This window comes from Myodes glareolus, chromosome 2, assembly GCF_982192425.1.
Source record: "Myodes glareolus chromosome 2, mMyoGla1.1, whole genome shotgun sequence".
NCBI classification, from domain to species: domain Eukaryota; kingdom Metazoa; phylum Chordata; class Mammalia; order Rodentia; family Cricetidae; genus Myodes; species Myodes glareolus.
Window position 1 is genome coordinate 101,600,313 of NC_142027.1, and position 23,311 is coordinate 101,623,623.

Sequence of the window (23,311 nt, forward strand, 5' to 3'; positions counted from 1 at the left end):
GGTGCAGGGAACCAGTCTTCCCCAAGGGCGATTTGTGCTCTTCGGCTAGGGAGATTCATCTAAGATTCCAGCGCACACCGGTGGTAAAAGTGGGCGCTCCAGAGCAAGCTGATTGGCTAGACTAACCGGAATTGGAGAGTTTGGGGTTCAGTGAGAGACCCTGCTCCAATTTATAAGGTGGAGAGCTATTGACAAATACACTTGATGTCAGCCTTGGTCCTCTATACACATGTGCACACACAAGTATGACCACTTCTACACGTGCACGCGCGCGCACACACACGCATTACACATACTCCAAAAATATATTTTATCTGTCTTCTAATAGGCCATCTTATTAGTGAATGAATTATATTCCTACCCTGTTATATCAGCAACCTTAAAAAAATTCTCCTCACGCTTACTATTTTATTTTAATGATATAGTACAAAGGATCTTTGTTCTTCCTTAGAGTTTTATGTTTATTTAGCCCCCCCCAACCTTGAGCAGAGTCAGGTCACTCAGGTTGGCCTTGGACTCTGCATAGCCAGAGGATGGATGGACCTTGGGATCCTTCTGCTACCACCTGTCCAGGTGTGTACCCCATCTGTTTCACTCTGGGGTGCGGATCAAACCTAGGGTTTCAGTCATGCTAGCGAAGCACTCTACCAACTGATCGATAAAGCTGGCCTGTCTTTGAGACACGAAGCCCAGGCTGGGTCTTGAACTCCACACATAGTGGAAGTCGATCACCACTTCAGGATTCTACAGCTTTCACCTCCCAAGTGCTGGGATGGCAGGTGTGTCAGCTGAGCAGGTTTGTGATGTGCTAGGGATGGAACCCCAGGCTGGACGTTCTAACCTGGCTACATCTCCAGGAAAAAAGAAAAATTGTGACAGGATCTCACTGCGGCACAAGCTATATAGAATTTTCTAGAAGGGCCTCATGCCATAGCATATTGTAGTTATCCCATAACAAGGGGGCTCAAGAATCTCTCCGTGGCGTTGGCAGGAGAGGACGCGGGAGAACGAGGCCCTTCCTTATATCCGAACTGGCAACCCCACGACTCGCAGACCTTCCCAAACTCGGTCACGCCCGGGATACGGGAGCGTGCCAAGATGGCGGACGCCCCGCCCCGCGGCCCTTCGAGGCGCGTTCGCCGGCTGGAGCCGAGTATTTCCGAGCGTTCCCGAAAGCCCGTGGAACCCAGGAACGGCGCGGGCGGGAGCGGCCCCGCCCGGAGCCTGGGAGCTGCGTCGACGGCACCGAGGGGGAGGGGAGGCCGGATGTGAGTGGAGCGGCCATTTCCTGTTTCTCTGCAGTTTTCCTCAGCTTTGGGTGGTGGCTGCTGCTGTGCTTCGCCTTCCAAGTCCACTGAGGGCCAGGCGGCGTGGACAGCGGTCCCGGCACTCGGCGCCCCGCCGCCCGCAGCCTCGCACCCGCCTGCCCCGCGCTTCCCGAGCCCGCCGCTTCCCGCCTCAGTGACCGGCCGCCGCCGCTGCGGCCCACGAAGCGGCCCAGATGCAGGCCATCAAGTGTGTGGTGGTGGGAGACGGGTGAGTGCACGACCGTGTCGGGGAGCTACGGAGGAGGTATCGTCCGCGGCGCCGTGGGGGGCGGGCGGCACTCGGGTTCCCGCAGGCCCGAAAAGCCTCGGGCTGGCGTAGAGCGCGCGCCCGGCTTTCTGGGGGGCGCGGGCCTCCCACCCTCCCAGGCCTGGTTCCGGCTTCTGGTTGGGGGAGGGCCTGGGCCAGCCGGCCGGAGGGAAAAGTGAACTCCACCCTCCCGCTTTCTTTTCCCCAGGACACCGCCCGTCGCCCTGCTCTCGTTGGCACGTAGACGAGGCTGGTTTGAAAATTTTTGCTTTTTTTGTTTTTTCTGTATTGTTTTTGAGAAAAGGAAGTCCAGTTTCTTCATTAACTTAGGATTTCCCCCCCGAGAACTGGGCTAGGTAACGGCCTCCGAGTCGAACCTATTCGATGCAGGTTTGCACCGGCCACTTGGGTGACCTGGAAGTTGGGAGCGGACTCGATTGCTTCGACTTTGCAGGGTGTTTATAAAAATGCTCATTTTCACGCTTTGCGCCGAGAAAGTTACTGGAATGCTAGCTGAAGGAGTTCAGTGTGATGAAGACTGTCCATTGAACGCCGTGTGGTCATTAAAAAAAAAAATGAGCCTTCTCTGAAGGCATTAGATAGGGACGTTGCAGATCCAGCTCCCTGTGACTCGAGGCAATTCTTTTCATGACTGTTCGTGATGGGTTCAGGCCCTTGAGGGAGACAAGACTGGTCTTATGCAGGCGCCCCCCCCTTTCAGTAGAAACAAGAATCTCAGTGTAATCGGAGCAAAATCGCGCGTCTCAGCGTTGCTTGTGTAGGTTCGTGTTAACGAGGAAGCTTGCAGATTTACTACTCCCGGTTTCCTCAAACGCAAAACGCAACTGGTACATTTTCAAGTTCAGTATAACGCGCTGCAAACTTACTGTCTTCCACGCTTGCAGCGAACACGGATTTTCCTGAATCGCAGCCCCTGAATTCCTGATCGATTGTTCACCTATTTGCATAAACTCTACGTTAGACATTTGGGATTGCCCCAGTAACTAATGTAGCCAAACGATCAAATCTCCCCTTTTTTTGGGGGGGGTTGTCTCACAAACAACAGGGCTCAATGTATAGAACTACATATTGGGAGTTTCATCGGCTAGAATTGCGTGCACTGCTTTCCCTTTCGCCTCCTAAAAGGAAGCTTTGTCGCCTGGGACAGTTGTTTGATAATGAAAGCAGTTGAAGTTCTGTTTTGGAGCCAGGGTCTTTCTGCATCTTGGTCCTCGATGGTTATTCGCCTGTGACAACCTTAGTAGTGTTGGGTTTACAGGTATGAGCCATCAGGCCTGCTTTAAGTGAAAGCGTTTGTTTGTATTTTGAATGCACTTTTCCTGGGGAACGTTTGAAAAGTTATCTGAACTTCCTTTAAAAGTTAGAAATGCTTTTGTGGATTGGGAAGCCGTACCACATTCCTAGGTTTTTTATAAGTTAAATTACTCTATCACCACCCTCGTTGTCCCAAAGCTTACACCGTTGAGGAAGAAGGGAGTTTATAAGAACCAGAGGTCAGGGACACTAGATGGAAGCAGTATCTTCTGGACTATACTTCTGAACTCCATAGCAGCTGTACAGAATCCTAGCCCAGGGCAGGGAGGGCCGAGGCCCGAGGCCGAGTAGGAATGGACCCTTGATGGCTTCTTGGGGTGGGAGAATCAGTTTTCTTTATGGGTGTGGCCTTGGTAGATCCACCTAGCTCCAGGAGATGGCCCCACACTCAAGAGTATATGGGCAGTACAAATTGGACTGGGTGGGTTTTTAAGGGTGGGGGTGTGTGCAAAACTAGGAGGAGGAGTGGGGGATGAATATGATCAAAATCCATTGGAAGACATTCTCAAAAAAATTACTTTTTAAAAAAGAGGCAAATTGCTGCTGATCCAGTATCATACCACAGTGTTTGAAAAATTTTAAGATTCACTGAAATACACATGCAACAGGTATGGTAATATTTTTATTGATACTTATAAATCATATTGTAGGTCTGCCCCCCCCCGCGCTCTGGGGTTGGAATTCAGGGCCTTATGTTATGCTTCTGGCAAGTGCTGAACAGCTGAGATACATCTTAGCGGGTTACCAACTATAAAACAAAAAAGTCAAATAGTTAGAATGCCTACTGTGGGATCTGGAGCCTTCCTTTGGGTTTCATTACTTTTTTTCTTATTTTTAATTTTTTTATGTGTATGGATGTTTTGTCTGCATGTATGTATGTGCTATATATTCGTGCAAGCAAAGGATCCCCTGAAACTGGAGTTTTCTGGCGGTTGTGCATCACTATGGGGTGCTAGCAATCGAACCCAGATCCTCTTAAAGGAGCAACCAGTGCACTTAACTGCTGAGCCATGTCTCCAGCCCCCCACTGCTGTTTCAATTTCTGGAGTAACCCTCAGCCTGTCATTCTTTTCCTCAAGAGAGATGCCTCTAGGGAAAGTTAAACAAGACTAAACAAGATGCTGAATATTAAGAGACTCTTAAGTGCCTGGTTCTTGTGGAGTGCCTAGAAATGCTGGTTACCATTTTGTGTGTGTGTGTGTGTGTGTGTGTGTGTGTGTGTGTTTTCCAGTGCCTTATCTCTTGTGTGTTAGACAAGTGCTCACCACTGAGCCATTTCCATTAGCCCCTATTCTTACTGTCATTGTTGGAGTTTTTGTGTTTGTTTTTACTATGAGGGTCTGTGAAGAATGTTAGAAATGCAGTTTCTGGCCTTGAATTTTTCAGTTTTCTTTTTTAAAAGCAAAACTTTTTTTAAAAAAATGTATTTATTTGTATGTGTGTGGAAGGTATACATTGCCATGACAAGCTGTAAAGGTCAGAGGACAACCTGGAGGAATTGGCTCTTTCCTTCCATCACGTGGGTCCCAGGGATTGAATTCAGGTAGTCAGGCTTACCTTTACCTGCTGAGACATCTTTCTATCCCCAGTATACATTTTTTTTTTAATGGAGTCTCAATATGTATCACTGTCTGGCCTGGAACTCCCAGAGATCTGAATGTTGTGTTAAAGATGTGTATCACCAGCATCTAACTGTACTTTAAACATGCTGAATGTATAAGAGTGTTTTGCCTGCATGTATGTCTATACCACAGTTGTGTCTGGTATCCAAGGAGGCCAGAAAGAGGGCATTAGATGCCCTGGAACTGAAGTGACAGATGGTTGTAAGTCACAGTGTGGATGCTGGGAATTGAATCTGGGTTTTCTGCGAGAGCAGTCAGTGCTCCTAATCATTGAGCAATCTCTCCAGACCTTCTTGGTGTACTTTTTCGTACTATATTTGACATAGATATTGTTAGGGCTAAATGACAGAAGTATACATTTACCAAAAGATTGATGAAATTTACACTTGGAATGTACAGGAACATTAATTTAGAACATTGGTTCTCAACCTGTGACCCCCCCATTACAATTCATAACAGAAGCAAAATTACAGTTATGAAGTAGCATCGAAATAATGTTATTGTTGCCATAACATGAGGAACTGGATTAAAGGTTGCAGCATGAGATCCACTGGTCTAGAAGTATATAGATACATAGCTTTGCATGCGAATAATATTTTTTTGCTTTTCATCAAATAAACTGTGCCTGAGGTATAGATGGAGTGCCTTTTACTCTGAAAAATTTTAAAGCAATTAAGCCTAATGTCATATATAGTATACCAAATTTTACAGGGCTAAAAGCCTCTTGGTGTACCTTCTAATATAAGGAGTGATGACAAACTAAGGTTCTACAAATTGGGAACTTTCTTATTTAAAAGTTCTTTTGAGGAATTTCAGTTAAAAATTCTGATGACCATGTTAGATTAGTCGGTCTGTCTGGAGGGTTAGTCTCTGTTCAGTAGTTAATTGACAGTGGATATAAAATAGGAGAGATTTAACCTTGTATCAGATGGTCTTTCTGAAAGCAGAGCGTGTGGTTTTTCATGGTAGTGGTATGGCATACGCTGAACCACACTGAGCTAGTGCTCTTACTCTTGGACACACACACACACACACACACACACCTTTTTTCTTTGTGCTGGTGCTAGGACCTCACATTTAGTAGATAAGTGTTGTATTACTTCATTAAATCCCCACCCAGCCCTGACTTTGTTCTGCTGGGATTGCTGAGATGTGCCATCACAACTACCTCAGTGGTTTTAACAGGACTGCTTTAGTTTAGGACAACCAGGAAGCTGACAAGCCAAATCTTAAGTTTCCTTCTTGTCTGCGTGTGGACTTGGGTCCAGTACAGTGTCTAACTTCGACATTGCTGTCTAGGAATTTCGTTAGTTCAGCCTCCTATGATGTCATCCCTACAGGAATGCACACATTTTACTCTGCTTCCATTGATCAGTGATAGGTAGCATGGGCCATGAATTTGCTTAAGCTCCTCATGAGTTTTTGTTTTCTTGTGGTGTGGACGGCTGCTTATTTTGGCCTATTATAAAGGCACTTGAATTCTGCACTGGCTTCCAAATTTATATATTTTTAAATTTTTTTTATTTTTTTGGTTTTTCGAGACAGGGTTTCTCTCTGTAGCTTTAGAGCTTGTCCTGAAACTTGTTCTGTAGACAGGCTGGCCTTGAACTCAAAGACATCCTCCTGTCTTCTGCCTTCTGAGTGCTGGAATTAAGGCATGTGCCACCATCACCTGACTCCAAATTTAAAATTTTGTTTCTATTACTTTATATTCTTGGCTGTTTTGCCTGCATGTATTTTTGTACACCAAGTCCCTGGTGCCCTTGAAAGTCAGAAGAATGCTTTGGATCTCTTGGAGCTGGAGTTCCAGACTTTTGTGCGCCCCCGTGTGGGCGCTGTCAGTTGACCCTGAGTCCTGGAGAACCGCTCGTGCTCCTAACCTCTGCAGCATCTCTCCTGCCCCTCTTTCTAAGTAAACTGTGCCTTCACTGGACTCTCATTTGTTACTCCAGTGATTTGATGATTCTAGAAGTGAGGGGGTGGTCTAGAATAAGCCTTCTTGAAGCCTCATCTCTTTTCTGTATCTTCAGCCTTCAGTGTTTGAAAAACTTTGTACAGAGTCTTAGTTTGAAGTCTTTAATGGTGTTAATGTTATCTTTATACCCATTGGTTATGAAGTTCCTGACTCGTAAGCTTGAGAGTTCTGAATTGGAGTTTGTCTTTTCCTGGTATTGAACTATTCCTAATGATTCGTCTATTTTTCTGAACATAGCCTTGTCGTGGAAGAAATATTGTTACAGAATCTCTGTACCTTAGAGATATTTCTTAGAGAAATTTCAGGCCCTAGTTCAAGGTCAGTTACTGGAGGACTATGAGAGAGGAGGACATACATGTATTTGTGAATGAGCACACAGACATGGGTCTACATGGAGGGAAAGGTAGGCATCTTCCTCAATCATCCTCCACTACATTTCTTACTTTAAAATTTTTATATGTATTTTTATGAGTGGATGCCCACAGAGGTCAGGGTTGGGCATTGTCTACTCCAAAGGCAGAGTAACAGGCAGTTGTGAGCTGCATTTGGTTTCTAGTTACTGGATGAGTCCGTTTTCCTGGTCTTAGGAATATTTTGTCTTACAAGACCATGCAGAAAGTTCTTTAATCTTTTTTTTTTTTTCATACAAGGTTTCTCTGTAGCTTTGGAGCCTGTCCTGTAACTAGCTCTTAAAGACCAGGCTGGCCTCAAACTCATAGAGATCTGCCTGCCTCTGCCTCCCGAGTGCTGGGATTAAAGGCATGAGCCACCACCGCCTGGTTATGTTCTCTATTCTTGGACAGGGTTTTGCTGCTTAGTCCATGTAGGACTTGAACTTGAAGCAGTCCTTCTCTTTAAGACTCCCAAGTGCTGTGATTACACAGCCAGTTTTTTACATACCTTTAAAGGTTTTGTGTGTGTAGAAGTGTGTCTTGAGTGTATACATGCATGCACACAGATGCCTGCAAAAGAGTTATAGGCATTGTGAGCCCTCTGATGTGGATGTTGGGACTCACTGAGCCATCTTACTAGCCTCTCTACATGTTTTTAATGTGAGGAAGTTGTCAGTGCTTTCAGGTTATTGATATGTGTGTTTTAAGGTTTGGTCTGTAAATTTCAGAAAATAATATTAAAGCCGGTCAAAGCAGAAGACTTGAAGCACAGAATTCTCTTAACAGGAAAATGAAGACATCAGTAGGAACGGAAATCACTAGTGGGTTTCATTCTTAGTCTTTTCTGCAGGATAGGGCAGGAAGTGAAGATAGGTTAAAGAAATAGTAATGTCATGTGCTAGGGGAAGAACTAATATAGAACAGACAGGAGTTTCTTCCAGTAGACCAGGGCTCGTTTTCTAAAGATTAAAAGGAGGTTGAAACTAAGTACTTAAATATACAAATTCAGAAAATTCCAAAGCAGATAGAAACTTTCAGAAATTCTGCAGCACTGTCAGTCATGGCTGTGACCAAATATGGCTTCCATTCTCCATGTGAACATGTTCTTGATGTTACTTCCTGTAGTTCAATTGTTGACTTTGGCCTCTAGAGTTGATTTATGCCATGTGTTTACAAGGGATGAGTAAATACACTAGAAGAAGGGTAATAACCTTTCTATTTATGCTGATCCCATTTTAAAGTTAAGAATTTAGTCAAAGTACAGAGACAGGCTCTCACACATGCTATATGACCTTGAGCTTCTGATCCTCCTTGTTTCTACCTCCTGGGTGCCAGGATTACAGACAAGTGCCACCCTGCTTGGTTTTATTTAGTGTTGGGGAACAAACCCAGGACTTGGTGTTTGCTAGGCCAGCTGAGCTGCATCACAACCCTATAGTCATGTTTTTATAGAATGTAAATTGTAGTTAATTATGTTAATAATTACATTCCCAGTCATGTGTGGTGGCTCACAACTGTCACTCCAGCATGGAGGAGGCAGAGGTAAATGGGTCAAAGGATCATGATGGGCACAAATTCAAAACCAGCCCAATCTACATAGTAAGTTCAAGGTCATTAGGGTTGTGTATTGAGACCACTTCAGTAGGCGAAGGTACGTGCCATAAGCCTGACAACCTGAGTTCCATCCCTGGGGTCCACATGATAGGAGGGAAGAACGTGTTTATTCCCTTAAAGCAGCGATTCTCGACCTTCCTAATGCTGCAACCCTTTAATACAGTTTTTATGTGTGGTGACCCCCAACCATACAACTATTTTCCTTGCTACTATTTTTGCCACTGTTATGAGTTGTAATGTAAATATCTGTTTTCTGATGGTCTTTGCAACCCCTGTGAAAGACTCATTGGACCCCCAGGTTGAGAACTGCTACCTTGAACTTTTTATCTCACGCATACTATGACGTGTGTGCACAGGTACATTATTACAAATAGCAACAACACAGTTCTCAGTACCAGATTGTCTCAGTCTCTTTCCAGTTGGGTCTTTCAAAGATGATGCCTCTACTCTAGCTGGGCTGCAGAGCTAGTGAAAGGCTTGCCTAACATGCTGGGGAGCGTGATGGTGGTGTGAGGAAGATGAAGTGGTGGGGATTGAGTGCAGGATGCCTGTGTAGTAGGCAAATATTCTACCACTGAGCTACAGCCCCAGCTAAGGTTTTTGTTTTTTTTTTTAATTATTACTTATATTACTTGTACTAAGTTCCTTCATTGACATTTCCATATATGTGTGGAATGTACTTTGATCATCCTCTACCCTCTTCTACCATCCTATGTTTTTGTTGGTTTGTTTGAAGTAGGTTCTCACGAAGTAGCCCTAGCTAGAGGGAACTCAGCATGTAGCCCAGACTGACCTGGTACTCCTGGAGATCCTCTTTTTTCAGCCCCCAAGTGCTAAGATTGCAGGCTTGAGCCCCTACTCCTGGCTATCCATGAGTCTTGTTTCCTGCAGTATCTCAGCACCCAGTATCTTCCTTTGCTGGTGTAAATTGGTATTGGATTATTGCTCACTGTAGTTGAATGCATCTACTTATAAGCAAGAACAGAGGCAGCAAAGGAAGTTCAAATGTGCCAGAAACTATACAAGTAAGTGATTGAGCTAGTTCTGAATCTCCAATCTAGGTCTCTCCAGATCTTAGGCTGTCTTGCTCATACAGGTTTGTTTTGACATTCTAAGCCTTTCACAAGATAAATGTCTAATGAGTCATTTCTGTTTAGAAAGCCATTAGGGATTGGAAGTTAACCTGCTGGTGATGTAGTGTTTGACAGTGAGATCTTTAGGGTGGGAAGCTCTAGCTTCATTAAGCTCTTTATAATGTTACAAGTCAAGCAAGTATTGGCAAGACTGAGTGGTTGAGCTTCTGCCCTTATGGAACCCTTTGCCTCAAGAGTGGAAGGGAAGTACAAAACTTACCTTCTGGATAGTGAACCCCAGTCTGCAGTGGCCTGTGCTGAGCAACAGAATCTTACAAATTAACATCAATGTATCATCTTGATCTTAGTCAGCCATCAGAAGGCCACAACGAGCTGGACTCTACGGTTTGGATGGATCCTTTAGGATGTCCTTGTAGTCAAACTAGGGACTGTGGGGAAACTTGGAAATTTTATATTTTTTTACGAATGGTGCAGCAATTTTCATTTTTAGTTATAGTCTCAAAACAATATTTCAGGGGTTGAGAACTTTTTAAACAGTACCCTAACTTCTGCCTGAGTGATATCACTAAGTGATAGCTGTAGCTGTCTGTCCCTTATGGTTACTTATTTCTCTTTTGCCTTCTCTTTGCAACTGTTTGAGAAGTTTACTCCATCCCTGTGTCCTTTGTTAGCATGTTTAGTGTATTTGACTTAGCTTCTGTCACAACTTGTGAGGATTGGGGGGGGGACGATGTGCCTATATATGAGGGAGTGAGAGCCCTGTGACTGTTTTAACTGGTTGTGCTCTGTTATGGACAGACTTGGGAGAGGCATGGCAGTTTGAGAGCTTGGCCACTTAGAGGCAGGCGGTAGCATTAGTCACTACTTGAGAAATAGCAGTGCAGTTAGCAGAGGCAGTCATTGTTCACATATTAGTGTCAGCTCTGAGTGGAAGATGTTAGTGCTTCTCTGGGGCTTGTACTTACTCTATACCCTTGACTGCTGGTCCAGATGCCACACACACAGAAAGGGAGGTGTCCAATCTGCCTTTCTGAGAGATACAAAGGTTTTGTTTTTAAGATAAAAATATGTGCAGAGTGTTAAATGTTAGAAAAGCTCATTTGTTTATGCTTCTGAATGTGGTATAGCTGTTTCCCATCATTTTCTAGAGTATTCTAGCAGAGTAGTAGAAGCCAGGATTGTGTTGACTAAACAGCCGTTTTCTCTCCCTTCAGAGCTGTTGGTAAAACCTGCCTGCTGATCAGTTACACGACCAATGCATTTCCTGGAGAGTACATCCCCACTGTGTGAGTATCCTCCTCGGGTTGGGAACCATTTTACCTGCAATGCGTTTTCTGTTCTGTAAAGCCTTTGTCAATCCATATATGAATTAATAGTGTTTATTTTCCTCTCAAACATTGACTGGAATCTAATTGTTAGGTATTTAGAACTTCAAAAAAAAAAGAATCAATGTATGATTTTCTTACATGAGGCTTATATGGGGGAATGTACAGTTCCTTACTGATTTTTAGACATTTAGAAAACAAAAGATAGTTACACTATGAAGTGTGTAGACTGGAATGTAAAGAAAATCAGAGCCTGAGCACCGCAGTTCAGTTCCTGATAGCTTGGCTCTGTGGGGCCTGGAGCAGAGCATTGCATTGGTTTTAATGGGCCTTTCTGGCCAGTCATCAGTTGTTCATGTCTCGTTACAGGGCTGTAGAGGTGAAACTAGGGGGTGGGGCAGATTTGGATTCTGAGTTGGATTCTGTATGGGTAACCCACTTGACTGGGAAGACAAAGTACATTTCTTGTAATGGCTCACTGGGGAGCCTCATGATGGTGCAGAGCTCTGTCTAGCCTCAGGTCCCCCTCTAGTGGATCCTTGAAGGCTCAGACCACAAGGGGACCACTAGGGTTTTATTGTGTAGCCTTGACTGGCTTTGAACTCGTGATTATTTTGCCTCCCCTCTGTAAACCCCTACAGCTGCTTGTCTTTATAAAGGCTCTTCTGGTTAGTACAGTCTCTAAATCACATGAGCTTAAACTTTGCTTTTATAATAAAAGTCCCTATTTTTTTTAACTACTACAAATAGTAAAAATAAACCCCGTTAGCCATAACACTGATGTATTAAGATATTGTCTTGGGGCTGGAGAAATGGCTCAGTGACTTAAGAGCACTCACTAGCTGCCCTTTCAGAGAGTCTGGGTTTGGTTCCCAGCACCCACAGGCAGCTCCAGTTTCGGGGGATATGTTGCCCTTTTGAATTCCATGAGCACCAGAGACACATATGCTGTACATCCATATGTGCCAGCATTACAAATAAACACACTGTCTGGTTTTAAATTGCAGGGTAAAGTTGTTTTTGTGGGTTTTTTTTTTATTCTTGTTTTGTTGTTATTGTTGTTTTGAGATGGGGTATTTTGTAACTCAGGTTGGCCTTAAACTTTTCACCTGATCCTGCTCTGTGCCTTTTTGTTTTGTTTTTGAATGATCAGTGATACCAGTAGCATTCTGTTGTTTTGAGACAAGGTCTTTCTTACTCTATAGCCTAGATTGACCTGAACCCTTAGTGATCCTCTTGCCTCTTCCCTTAATGAGGGGATAACAGCTCTTTTAAAAAATGACTTTTCCTCTCTCTGATTAGTCAGTAGGCTTTTTTTGGGTGCCTCTTACTGTAGCAGTTTCAGGCTAATTTGCACACTTATGTGGTCAGGTGTACTCACTCTGAAAACGTGGGTGACTTCTAAAATCGCTGCTGTGTTTGGTTGTACCACTGCACTTTGTCCTCAGGCATAGGTGACTTTGCTGTGTACACTTAAACTGAGGACACTAGTTGAAACAAAATGTGCTCATGAAAATTAGACAAGTAGGATTTTTTTTAATGTTTTCTTTATTATTTATTATGTGTACAGTGTTCTGTCTGCATATACACCTGCAGGCCAGAAGAGGGCATCAGATCTCATTACAGATGGTTGTGAGCCACCATGTGGTTGCTGTGAATTGAACTCACGACCTATGGAAGAGCAGTCAGTGCTCTCTTAACCTCTGAGCCATCTCTCCAGCCTGACAAGTGGGATTTTCCATGTTTTATTTTTCCTGCAGAGAAAACCTCTATTAAAGACAGAGTTTGGTTTACATTTGTTTCCTTGTAAGTCAGTAGCCTGTCCTTTCCTTCTCATCTCTCTGCCTGTGTGTGTGGTTGGTTCTCTGTCCTGTTTCTCAGCCTGCCCTCTCTCCAGGCAGCTTCATAGGCCTCAGGGATGATTTCTGTACTAGCAGCCTCCAGGCCCATCCTCTTCCTGTGGCACACCTCCTTTGGGAAGCTGTGGGGTATGACTGACCTTTTCTTGTCCTGTTCTACAGCTTTGACAACTATTCTGCCAATGTTATGGTAGATGGAAAGCCAGTAAACCTGGGCTTATGGGATACAGCTGGACAAGAAGATTATGACAGATTGCGTCCCCTCTCCTATCCGCAAACAGTAAGGCTCATGCTTGATTTTTACCATGTTTTAGAGTGTATGGTTCTTCAGTGTCCACCTAATGAGCAGTGCGCACAGATCTGCTGTGGCTGGGGTCTGTGATCATTTAAGGGAATATAAATCATTCCGGTAGAAAATACATACCTCATTTCATGCAAACCAGAATTTGGGTTTTTAAATATTATCAGTTATTCAGCCTTTTTTATTTTGCATTCTTTTATTTAGTCTCCAGACAACCACACAGAACAGGTACTGTCACAAAGCCAGTCTTTTGTTTGTTTGTTTGTTTGTTTTTTCAAGACAGGGTTTCTCTGTAGCTTTGGAGCCCTTCCTGGAACTTTGTAGACCAGGCTGGCCTCAAACTCACAGAGATCTGCCTGCCTCTGCCTCCCGAGTGTTAGGATTAAAGGCATGCATTACCACCAACTGGCTGCAAAGCTAATCTTAACAGCAGTTACTTTGAAAGATGGACTGTTTGGGGATGTAAAATCAAATTAAGCAGTTAGGTTGGGCATGGTGGCTCATACCTGTCATCTAGCACTTGGGAAGTTGAGGCAACATTGCTAGAAGTTTGAGGCCAACTTGGCCTATGGTTTGAGACTTTGTCTCAAAAAAAAAACAAAAAACAAGGAGTTAACAGTAAGGTTTCTTGAGTTGGGATGTTGCTCAGTTGGTGAAATGATTACTTGCCATTCACAATCTTGAGCTATATCCCTGGCACCACATAACTGGACATAGTGACTTATGCCTATAATTGAAAGTGAAGGTAGATGATCAAGGTCATCTTTGGTTACATAGTAAGTTCCAGTCTGAACTACATGAGACCCTATCTCAAAAAAAGCTAGGATTTCTTTAAACTGAATTAGTAAAGTTACCTAAGGACTTAATCCCCCCCCCCTCATAAAGCACATAGTTCTTGACTTCAGTATTAGGTGTTCAGTGGAGGTGGAGGTTTCAGTTTTGTTAAATAAACCTTTGTGTTTAGCCAGGAAAAACATTTCTTTAGTTTAGCTTCTGTATGAGGCAACCAAATGATTGATCATTTACCTGAAGTGGTTGGCAGAACAGTGGTGCTGGAAGACAGTGTTAGGCAAAGCAGTTTTCATATGTGTGTCATTTGCTTGTCTTAATACAAGGTCTTCATTTTAGACAGTGTGTTCTGGGGCCGGGGTATGGCTCAGGGTGGAGTGTTGGTCTTTGTACATACCAGCACAGGGTAAGGAAGCGAAAGTGTATCTTAGACCAGTTTTGGTATAAGATGATCAGCATTAAAGGCAACAGAGTGAAAGCCTTGGGTTCTTCCTAGTTGTGCATTCTCAGGCAATTTCTTCATCTCTGGCCTTGCCTACTTGCCACTAGCATGAGTTAATACATCTCAGACCAGGTGTGTTGGTTCAAGCCTATAATCTCTAATACTCGTGTGCACACCAATTCTCGCAGAGTCCACACCCTGTATGCCCACTTGTTCTTCCTTCTACCTTAGATGGGCCAAGGATCCTTGGTCGAGGTTTTCCTTGGATGAACATTCCTTGTGTGCCTTTTAGTGCCCTTAGTGCCCTTCATTGTTTACTGGGAGATCTGGTTTAGGATCAGAAAGACAGCTTAGAGAAAGACAGACTTTGAGCCTTGACTGACAGGGCAACTATAACCAACTTAGTCCCTTTGGAGTGTCGCGAATTAGTTCCAGTCTACACTTTTGTGTTTGTAAATGAACTTCTGTATATTTAGTGGTGGTTTTACCCGTTAGAAGATAACCTTTTCTCTACCTTTCATTTCTTAGTGGAGGAGTTACCAGATACTGTCTTTTTGTTGTTGTTGTTTTGTTTATTTTTCTGAGACAATTTTTCTGTGAAATAGTTCTGGCTATCCTGTAACTCACTCTGTAGACCAGGCTGGCCTTGAACTCACAGAGACCTGCCTGCCTCTGCCTCCCAAGTGCTGGGCTTAAAGGCCTGTGCCACTACCACCTGGCCAGATACCGTCTTTTTGAACTATAGGTGTCTGTTAATTGACTTGTAGCCGAATAAATAAAGATCAAAAATGTAAGAGGGAGGGTTTGAATGGGTAGGATTTTGTTGTTGTTGTTGTTGTTGTTGTTGTTGTTGAGTCAATCTAGTGCTAAAACTTCTGTGGTTGAATATTTAAAATCAGTTCACAATCCCAAAATGATGGCAGTCTTCAGGACCTTTAAAGTGCTCTACCTCTAGTGGAAGCTGAATAATTCCGGGTTTTAGGTGGATTTTAGAACAGCAGTTGGTGTATGTCCAGCTCAGTGGAGTGTCTGGAAGGGTGTGGCATCATTTCTGAGAAATGAGGGCCACCCTATTGTGACTCAGTGGGTACAGACTAGGGCGAGGCCTTTCTGTGTAAGGGAGTCATTCTTAGCAAGTCAAAGGTGACTTGGCAGGAATCAGATTGTGTACTGAGTATCGCAGATGAGTGAGGTGGACTCTTCCAAGACTGAATGAGCCATAGCAGTGTGTGTGAGGCCTGACTCAACATAGGTCTTGTAAATTTGCTGTTTTATCTGTGTAGAGCAGGTGGACGGTTTTCTTATATAAGATAGACTGAGTAGCCAGAAAGGAGTAGGACAAGACTCTCACTCGGCCTGCAGCTAGAGATTTGCTTCTAGGACTCTCTGAGATCTGCAAGTTATGCTCAGATAAAGTCTGCCTGCTGTGGGCCACACTGTTATACAGGAACAGACCTGGGATTTCCTGACTGGCAATTTACTCTCTGTTTCTGCTGACTGACACGTGGTCCTGGCTCTTTGAGGTATCAGCCTGTTTTTGTGACTCAAAAAAACCTGTGTTCAGGTGTTATTCTCAAGTGGAATGTTCTTGTTTGAAGCGCACTAAAGAGATGTTAACACTTCCTGTGGCCATTGTTATTTTGAGACAGGGTCTCCTTTAGTATGTAGTCTAGGGTGGCCTGCAGCTTACAGTGATATTTTAAAGATTTGTTTGTTTTTATGTGTGTGAATATTTGCCTTCATATATGCATGTGTACCATGTGCATGCCTGGTGTCTGCAGGGGCCAGATCAGATCTGTTGGAACTAGAGTTAGGGACATTTGTGAATTACCTCATGGGTGCTGGGAATGGAGCCTGGGTCCTTTGGAAGAGCAGCTAGTTCTTGTAATCACAGAGCAAACCATCATCTCTCTAACCCCTGGGATAGAGTGGTGAGTCCCACGCACACCTGGCTGCAAGCTTTGATTTTCTTTTTTTGCTTTGTTTTTCTAAACAAGGTTTCTCTGTGTTGCTCTATAGGCCAGGCTGGCCTCAAACTCAGAGATCCACTTGCCTCTGCCTCCTGAGTGCTGTGTTCCTCCACCGCCTGGTGCAGTTTTGATTTCCATGCCTTTGTTAAGATGACTGTTAGATGTCTGGTCTTTCAGCCAGAGAGCACTAGAAACCACTTGCAGTTAACCAGAATAGGGTCTGCTGCTCTTTGCCATGAGGGAAACACCCTTTGGACCATATTATGTGATTGGGGGTGTGTAGGACTCAGTAAAAGGGGCTTACTCTGGCTGAGTTCTGTGATAGCCTTGTATTTTAGGAAGTCCTACCTAGAAGGTGGTGGGACGCGGTAGGGCTGAAGCTGCTCCTGGTGAAGAAGCAGTTCCTTGTATTCTGTGCCTCTGCCCCCCCCCGTTAGACTTTACAGGAACACTTCCACCAAGTGTCAGCATCAGGGCAGCTCCCAGGTGTTAGGCTGCTTGCCTTTTTCCAAGGTGTATTTTCTTGGGAACTCCTGTCTAGATTTTTTTAGATCTGCCTTTTCTCTGCTGTGTATGTAACCCCTAGCCATTTTCTGTGTGTGAAATTCCTACATTAAAGGGGCGGGGGGAGAAGAAAAGAAAAGTCCAGGTGTGAACCTGAAATATAGATGCAGTGTTTTAGGAGAGAGTAGAATAAAAGCCACCGTAGTTCTGTGGTGGTGAGGATTCAGCCACCTTTTGCTCTGCCCTGTCTGTTTCTCAACTCCGGCTCATACTGGAGAGATGGTGTGGCAAATAGGACCACTCTAGCTGTAGTTGGTGTTACGCTCTGTGTGTGTGTGTGTGTGTGTGTGTGTGTGTGTGTGTGTGTGTGTGTGTGTTAGTTGGTGTTACGCTCTGTGTGTGTGTGTGTGTGTGTGTGAGAGAGAGAGAGAGAGAGAGAGAGAGAGAGAGAGAGGGAGGGAGGGAGGGAGGGAGGGAGGGAGGGAGGGACGGACACATAGAGGTCAACCTCAGATGTTGTCCCTCAAGAGCCACCTTGCTGTCCTCATACCTCCCCAAAAAACACTTTACTAACTAAACTGTCTCTGCTCTGGCTGTTTTTGTCTGGTGAGGGAGAAGTAGTTGGTGATAAGGGAGTACTAAAGTCATGGGAGACTCACACTCAGCTGGAAGCATGTGAGTGTCCTGTGATCTGAGGAGAGCAGTAAAGTCCCCAGGAAAGATGGGCCAGTGACCATGAGAAAGGAAGGACAGAAGGAAAGGTGCTGTCCTGAGGGTGGGGAGGAGCAGGGATGCAGGTAGCACACAGCCCCTGTGCCTTGATATCAGGAAGGCAAGGTTGGAAGGGATCGATGGTAGGAAAGAAAGCATCAGAAGCTGACTAATTTAATTTAGACGGGGGGGGGGAGGGCAAAAAGGAACAAGAAAGGAAGAGGCAGGTGGTGTAGGTTGGAAGTCTGGTTCCACTTGTGCCTGCCTTCTCCATCTGGAAGATGCTGCAGGGATAAGGGGTAGAGTGAATGAAGCCAGGGGGTGTTCCAGCTCTTTTCTGACCTATCCTGATGACAGTTGCAATGAAACAGTGTTATGTTTTTGTTTTGTTTGGAGAGGGGCACATTGTGTCAATTCCTTAGAACACCTTCAGAAATAGCCCATAGATGAAACCTGGAGTCTCTGGAAATTGCACTCTTTGAATTGTAAATACAAAGCTTGAGTGAGGTGAGGTTAAAATATTGCCCTGATTGTCTTTATTAGCATTTCTGGGATGTTTTATATTGGGAGAGTAAGCGTGCAAATATTTATTTTATTTATTTTTGTGTATGTTGGATCCTGGAGTTACAGACAGTTGAGTGCTATCATTTGGTTGCTAGGAATTGAACCCAGGTCCCCTGGAACAGCAGTCAGTGCTCTTAACTGCTGCGTCATCTCTCCAGCCCCCAAATGTTTATCATTTTTACTGAGGATAAAAACAAATGGAAAGTATTGTGACGAAAATAAAAAGGTTGTCACTTATAAAATTGCTATCAAGTGGTGACTTCTTCAGCTCTGACACAAAGGGACCTTAGTTTGAGTAACATTGTTCATTTGAGTGAGTAACTGCAGTCTGAATTTTCACCGTACTCCAGAACCGGGGTCAGGAGACTGATGTGCCAGGCTGACTCCTTTGGCTCCCTGTTCTGGAAAGCCTCACTGTGCCTGTAGGCAGGTGCCTCACCTATCTTTGAGGTTTCCTTTGGCTTACCTCTGAGAACTATCTTGTCACTGATGAGTGCCATCAACAGGCCTTTTTATGTTAAGGGACACTTTCTGACCACTTTGGGCTCTGTGGGGTGTGTTAAATTCTGGCAGGTGCTACCATAGTGGGAGTGCCTTGGTGGCAGGCCCAGTGTTCCCTTGATTTCCTTGTTGAACTGAGCAGGGGACAGCCCCTTTGATTTTGTGGCTCTTGGTTTCTGAGATGTATTAAATCATTGTACACCTTTGGACTCCTCCGGAGTGCTGAGACAACTTCTGATGAAGACTAACGGGTTATATTGACTTTTGTATTTCTTAGTTTGTACTGAACTCAAGCAAAGTTCTCCTGCATTACTAGGTTGGAGACACAAGTGGTAAAGATAGAACCTCCAGGGGCAAAGACAAGCCGATTGCCGTATGTAAGACTTCCAGTCAACTTCAGCCTCCAGCTTTGTCTCTTCTCTCATTTCACTTAGTCTTCCCAGGAATACTGTTGAGCCTCATGTTCCTTGAGTGTTTTCTAGCTGATTCACTCAAGGAGAGGTTTCACTTGATGAAATAAACTTTTCACTGGAGCCTGACTGTTCACTACCAGTTGATTAAAGTGGTCCAAGAACTGCCTGCTTCCCTCCTTCCATATGAAAGAGGCTTCCTGAAGCCCCTCCCCAGGATGGTAGGAGGTGCAGGTGTGGAGGGTCCACCTGGTGCTTTCCTGGGTGGTCATAACGCTGAGCCAGACTAACCTCACTCCCAGGGTCTTTTCTCTTCCTCTGGTGTTCTGTGTGGTGGGCTGCGGGGGTGGCTGCAGCGCTGGTGAGCTAACCCAACTGTGCTTTGAGAGGGTTTGGAATCAAATCAACGTGGATGCTGGGAGGCCCTGGTGATTCTCCGATAGGCTTGTGCATGCGCCAGCATTGAAGTAAACAATGTCGTTTATAAAAAGCTGTCGTGTGGGATGTTTCTTTCCTTTTCAGGTACGAGATACCAGCTGGATGGTTTAAGGTGCTAGCTAGTTTGGGAACTGTACACATTTCATAAAATAGCTTAATTGCCTTTTCTAGGGCTGTGTCTTGATAAGCCTAGCATTTTAGAAACTCTTGGACATTATTTGTACAGGTAAACATCTGAATTTTATGTCATGTGCAATACTAGATAAGAAAAACTCAGATATTTAGCCAGCAATTTCTCTTGAGTAAGCACTCTTGCATTGCTTTTTCTTTGCATTCTTTCTGGGCTACAGCTGCCCTTGGGGCAAGTTTCCCAGAGGCCCCTGGCTGTGCTTGGGAAGCTGTGACAGTGCTGGGGTGTGGTTGTTGCTTGTCATTGGAAGTCACACTGGGTTCCCTCTCTGACTGGAGGACTGGGGAGCAAATCTTTGAATTCCGTTTTGTGCCGGGGACAGTGACAAGCTGGCTGATTGATACTAGTGATGCTATAAGATGATTTGTCCTTAACGTGCACGTGGTGAGCTTAATGAAAAGCATATCTTGGTAGGTGATGTATGTAAAATCCATGAGCCTGAGACGCTGTTTTTCAGAAGAGTTTCTGTGTTGGTAACTGAAAGCAGATAATTAGGTTCCCAGTTGGGCATGATTGGAAAAAAGCAGCCTCCTGGGAATGTGATTTGATACTTCTTGAGCCTCACACGACTGCCCGCAGTTTCATCTGAAGTCTGGTTGGCAGGCTTGGTAATGGTTTAGGAGTCAACTGATCCACTGGGTGAGATGGGGAGTAAGTGGGAAGTAGTGAGGACCTAGCTGCTGGTATCGGTAGGCACATAGTGTCTATGACGGTTCATTGCAAGCAGCAGTAGGCAGAGCTGGTGGGCAGTTTAAGATTGTCTGATTGTCTTCTACATGTTGCCTGTGTTTCCTTTCTGTAGGACGTGTTCTTAATTTGCTTTTCCCTTGTGAGTCCTGCATCATTTGAAAATGTCCGTGCAAAGGTAAGTGGAACTTACAGAATGATGCATAATGTCATTCTGAAGCATTAGGCTAATTAATCTTTATCAATAAAAAATCAGGAGTCAGCATTACTCTAAGAAAGAAATATTAAAAAGAAAGATGAATGCCATCAGCTGCTGGGAATTTTGAATTGTTTAACTTGACTTTAGTAACTGTACTAAGGAATGGGCCATTTGTAAGTCTATGGCTTTAGGGTGTTGGTCTCTAGAACTGATTTCTTTGGGAAGCAGACTCTCATCCCAGTGGTACTAAGCACTTCAGAATTGATGTAGTGACCATTTCTTTCTGCTCCAGCATCTTGCACCAATTTAGTGAAAAGGGGTGAGGGACCCTGTTGGTATAGAGATGGGGACCATGGTGGGGACAGTGGACCTAGCTTCTATATTCTCATCTCTAAGCTGATGGTGAGTTTTTCTAGGGTGATCCTATAAATTAGACCTTCCCTAAAAACAAAGTGATTCCTTTGAGGGTACTTTCCGTTCTGCCCATCTCTCCTTTCTCCTGGTTCTTGACAGGTGGGGTCTGTTGTGCTCTGTCTCGGGGCCTGGCTAGCCAGGGTACGCATGGTTCTTGAAGGCTTGAGTAGAAGGCAGAGCAGCAGTGTGGGGCCCGCTGTGGCTGGAGGTTTGGTACTCAGTGCATACTTGCTGGCTGAGGAGAGCGGCATGGCTTTGTTTCTTTCTTCACACTAGTGGTATCCTGAAGTGCGACACCACTGTCCCAACACTCCCATCATCCTAGTGGGGACGAAGCTTGATCTTAGGGATGATAAGGACACGATTGAGAAGCTGAAGGAGAAGAAACTGACCCCCATCACCTACCCACAGGGGCTAGCCATGGCGAAAGAGATCGGTATGAACCCTTTTCTTGTGTCTGCTTTGCAGTCCTGCTGACAAGTGGCTGGAGTTGTCCATCCGAGAAAGGAAGGTTTCTTCTACTTGGGGGTCTCTTTGCTTTGGGCACTCAGTCAAGCCAGGCCTTTGCTGGCCTTAGTGTTGGTGTGGGAGTTGGCTGCTGAGCCACTCTGTGCTGGCTTAGTCCAGGGAAACTGTGGTCTGATTTACAGTCCTGTGGTGTGTCATTGCCCGATGGAGTGTCCATCAGTGCCCTGTGGCTGTCTTTTCTAGGTGCTGTCAAATATCTGGAGTGCTCAGCGCTCACACAGCGAGGCCTCAAGACAGTGTTTGATGAAGCTATCCGAGCGGTTCTCTGTCCACCTCCTGTCAAGAAGAGGAAGAGAAAATGCCTGTTGTTGTAAATGTCTGAGCCCCTCGTTCTTGGTCCTGTCCCTGGAACCTTTGTACGCTTTGCTCAAAAAACGGTGGAGCCTTCGCATTTGATGCCAAGTTTTTGTTACAGATTCATTTTTCCATAAAACCATTTTGAACCAATGAACCAGTCAGTAATTTTAAGGTTCTGTTTTAAATGTAAGAAATCCAACTTACGGTCTATTAAAATTCAGCCCTAAATGACAAGCCTTCTTAAAGCCTTATTTTTCAAATACCCTAATCTTGCTCAGATTAAGAATTGCCAAAATACCTTCTGAACTAAGTCGCGTTGTGCTGAGAACACATAAGTACTAAACTGTTGAGAGAGACTTTTGTTTTTAAGAAGACTGCAGCTTCTGGAGTTGGGGTGCAGACCCTTCCCTAGTTTCCAGACCGCGTGATGCAGCACAGCCTCCTTAACGACACGTTGCCATGTAACGCACCTGTAACTTATCAGCCCATGTTCATTGCATAACTTTGTACTGTATGTCACAATGAGTGAGTGTAACAGCTCAGCCCTTTGATTTCATAGTGAGTTTTCTAAAATCCCAGTTGACTAGCTTTTGCAGACTTTGAACAGAACTCTGGTTTCCCGTGTTGCCTCGAATGAAGTATTCTGTTCCTAGTCGTGGGTGTGCTGGGTGGAGTGTGTGAAACACGACATGATCAAAGGATAAAGACAGTATTTTGACTAATATGAAGTAGAGATTACTTTACACTACATTGTACATGGAGTAATTCAACTGAATAAAAGTGTCACGGGTAAAGAGTTTTAACGGTTAATTTCTGTCAGACACAGTAGATGACAAAGGTCTTATCAGTGTCTCTCTTGAGCTTTTCCTTTCCCTACACTGCCGTCCCTCCCCAGATGGGTTGTTGAACCCATATTTAAACTAGCCATCCCCACAGTTGGTAACTTAGCAAGTACTTTTCTTTAGGGCCCCCTTCTTCACGAGCAATATGTCTGACCTGTACTATAAGATCTTTCTGATAATGCATTTGGAGTTTTTTTCTTGTTTTTTTTTTTTTTCTTTCCTTTTGGTAGATTGGTAGAAGTGCATTCCTGTTTTCACCTTACTTTACTCAAAGCTAATAAGTGCTTTCCTTAGTTTTCTAGTAATTAGGTGTAAAAATCATGTGTTGCAGCTTTATAGTTTTTAAACTATTTTAGATATTCTTAAACTATGAACCTTCTAAACATCACTGTCTTGCCGGAGTACCAACACTGTCATGTGACTAATGCTGCCCCTCTAGACCTCACCCACGTGGACACATGCTTCCTGTCGTGGCTCTGCCTAGAGATGTTCCTTTGGGTCTGTGAGGTTCTGTCAACTGCTAGTGCTAACGCTGTTCTGTGCAACCTAACTCACTGGCAAGAACACAGTGTTGGCCTTCCAACCACTAGAACAAACTTTTTTCAATTGACAGTTGCAGAATTGTGGAGTGTTTTTACATTGATCTTTTGCTAATGCAGTTAGCAGTATGTTTTTGCATGTATGACTTAATAAATCCTTGAATCAGACAACTGGTCATGCTTGTGTTTTTGTA

The 23,311-nt window shown here is 44.4% G+C and overlaps 1 protein-coding gene across 2 annotated transcripts; it reads left to right on the forward strand.

Annotated features, from left to right (window-relative positions):
* Positions 1-1,282: 1,282 nt before the first annotated feature.
* Positions 1,283-23,288, forward strand: Rac1 (Rac family small GTPase 1). Of its 2 annotated transcripts, XM_048436809.3 has the most exons (7): positions 1,283-1,536; positions 10,822-10,893; positions 12,954-13,071; positions 18,890-18,946; positions 20,414-20,476; positions 21,188-21,347; positions 21,623-23,288. In XM_048436809.3, the coding sequence occupies exons 1-7, from the start codon at positions 1,502-1,504 to the stop codon at positions 21,751-21,753; spliced, it is 636 nt and encodes a 211-aa protein (XP_048292766.1). In that variant the 5' UTR covers positions 1,283-1,501; the 3' UTR covers positions 21,754-23,288. The 2 variants fall into 2 exon arrangements, with proteins under 2 accessions (XP_048292766.1, XP_048292767.1); XM_048436810.3 differs by lacking the exon at positions 18,890-18,946 and having other exon boundaries at positions 1,291-1,536.
* Positions 23,289-23,311: the final 23 nt, after the last annotated feature.

What these genes read in the sequence shown, in the direction of transcription:
- Rac1 (XM_048436809.3), top strand. Translation starts at nt 1,502, where the DNA reads ATGCAGGCCATCAAGTGTGTGGTGGTGGGAGACGG. An exon ending in TGTGTGGTGGTGGGAGACGG is followed by an intron (nt 1,537 to 10,821) that starts GTGAGTGCACGA and finishes CTCTCCCTTCAG; the next exon opens with AGCTGTTGGTAAAACCTGCC. An exon ending in GGAGAGTACATCCCCACTGT is followed by an intron (nt 10,894 to 12,953) that starts GTGAGTATCCTC and finishes CCTGTTCTACAG; the next exon opens with CTTTGACAACTATTCTGCCA.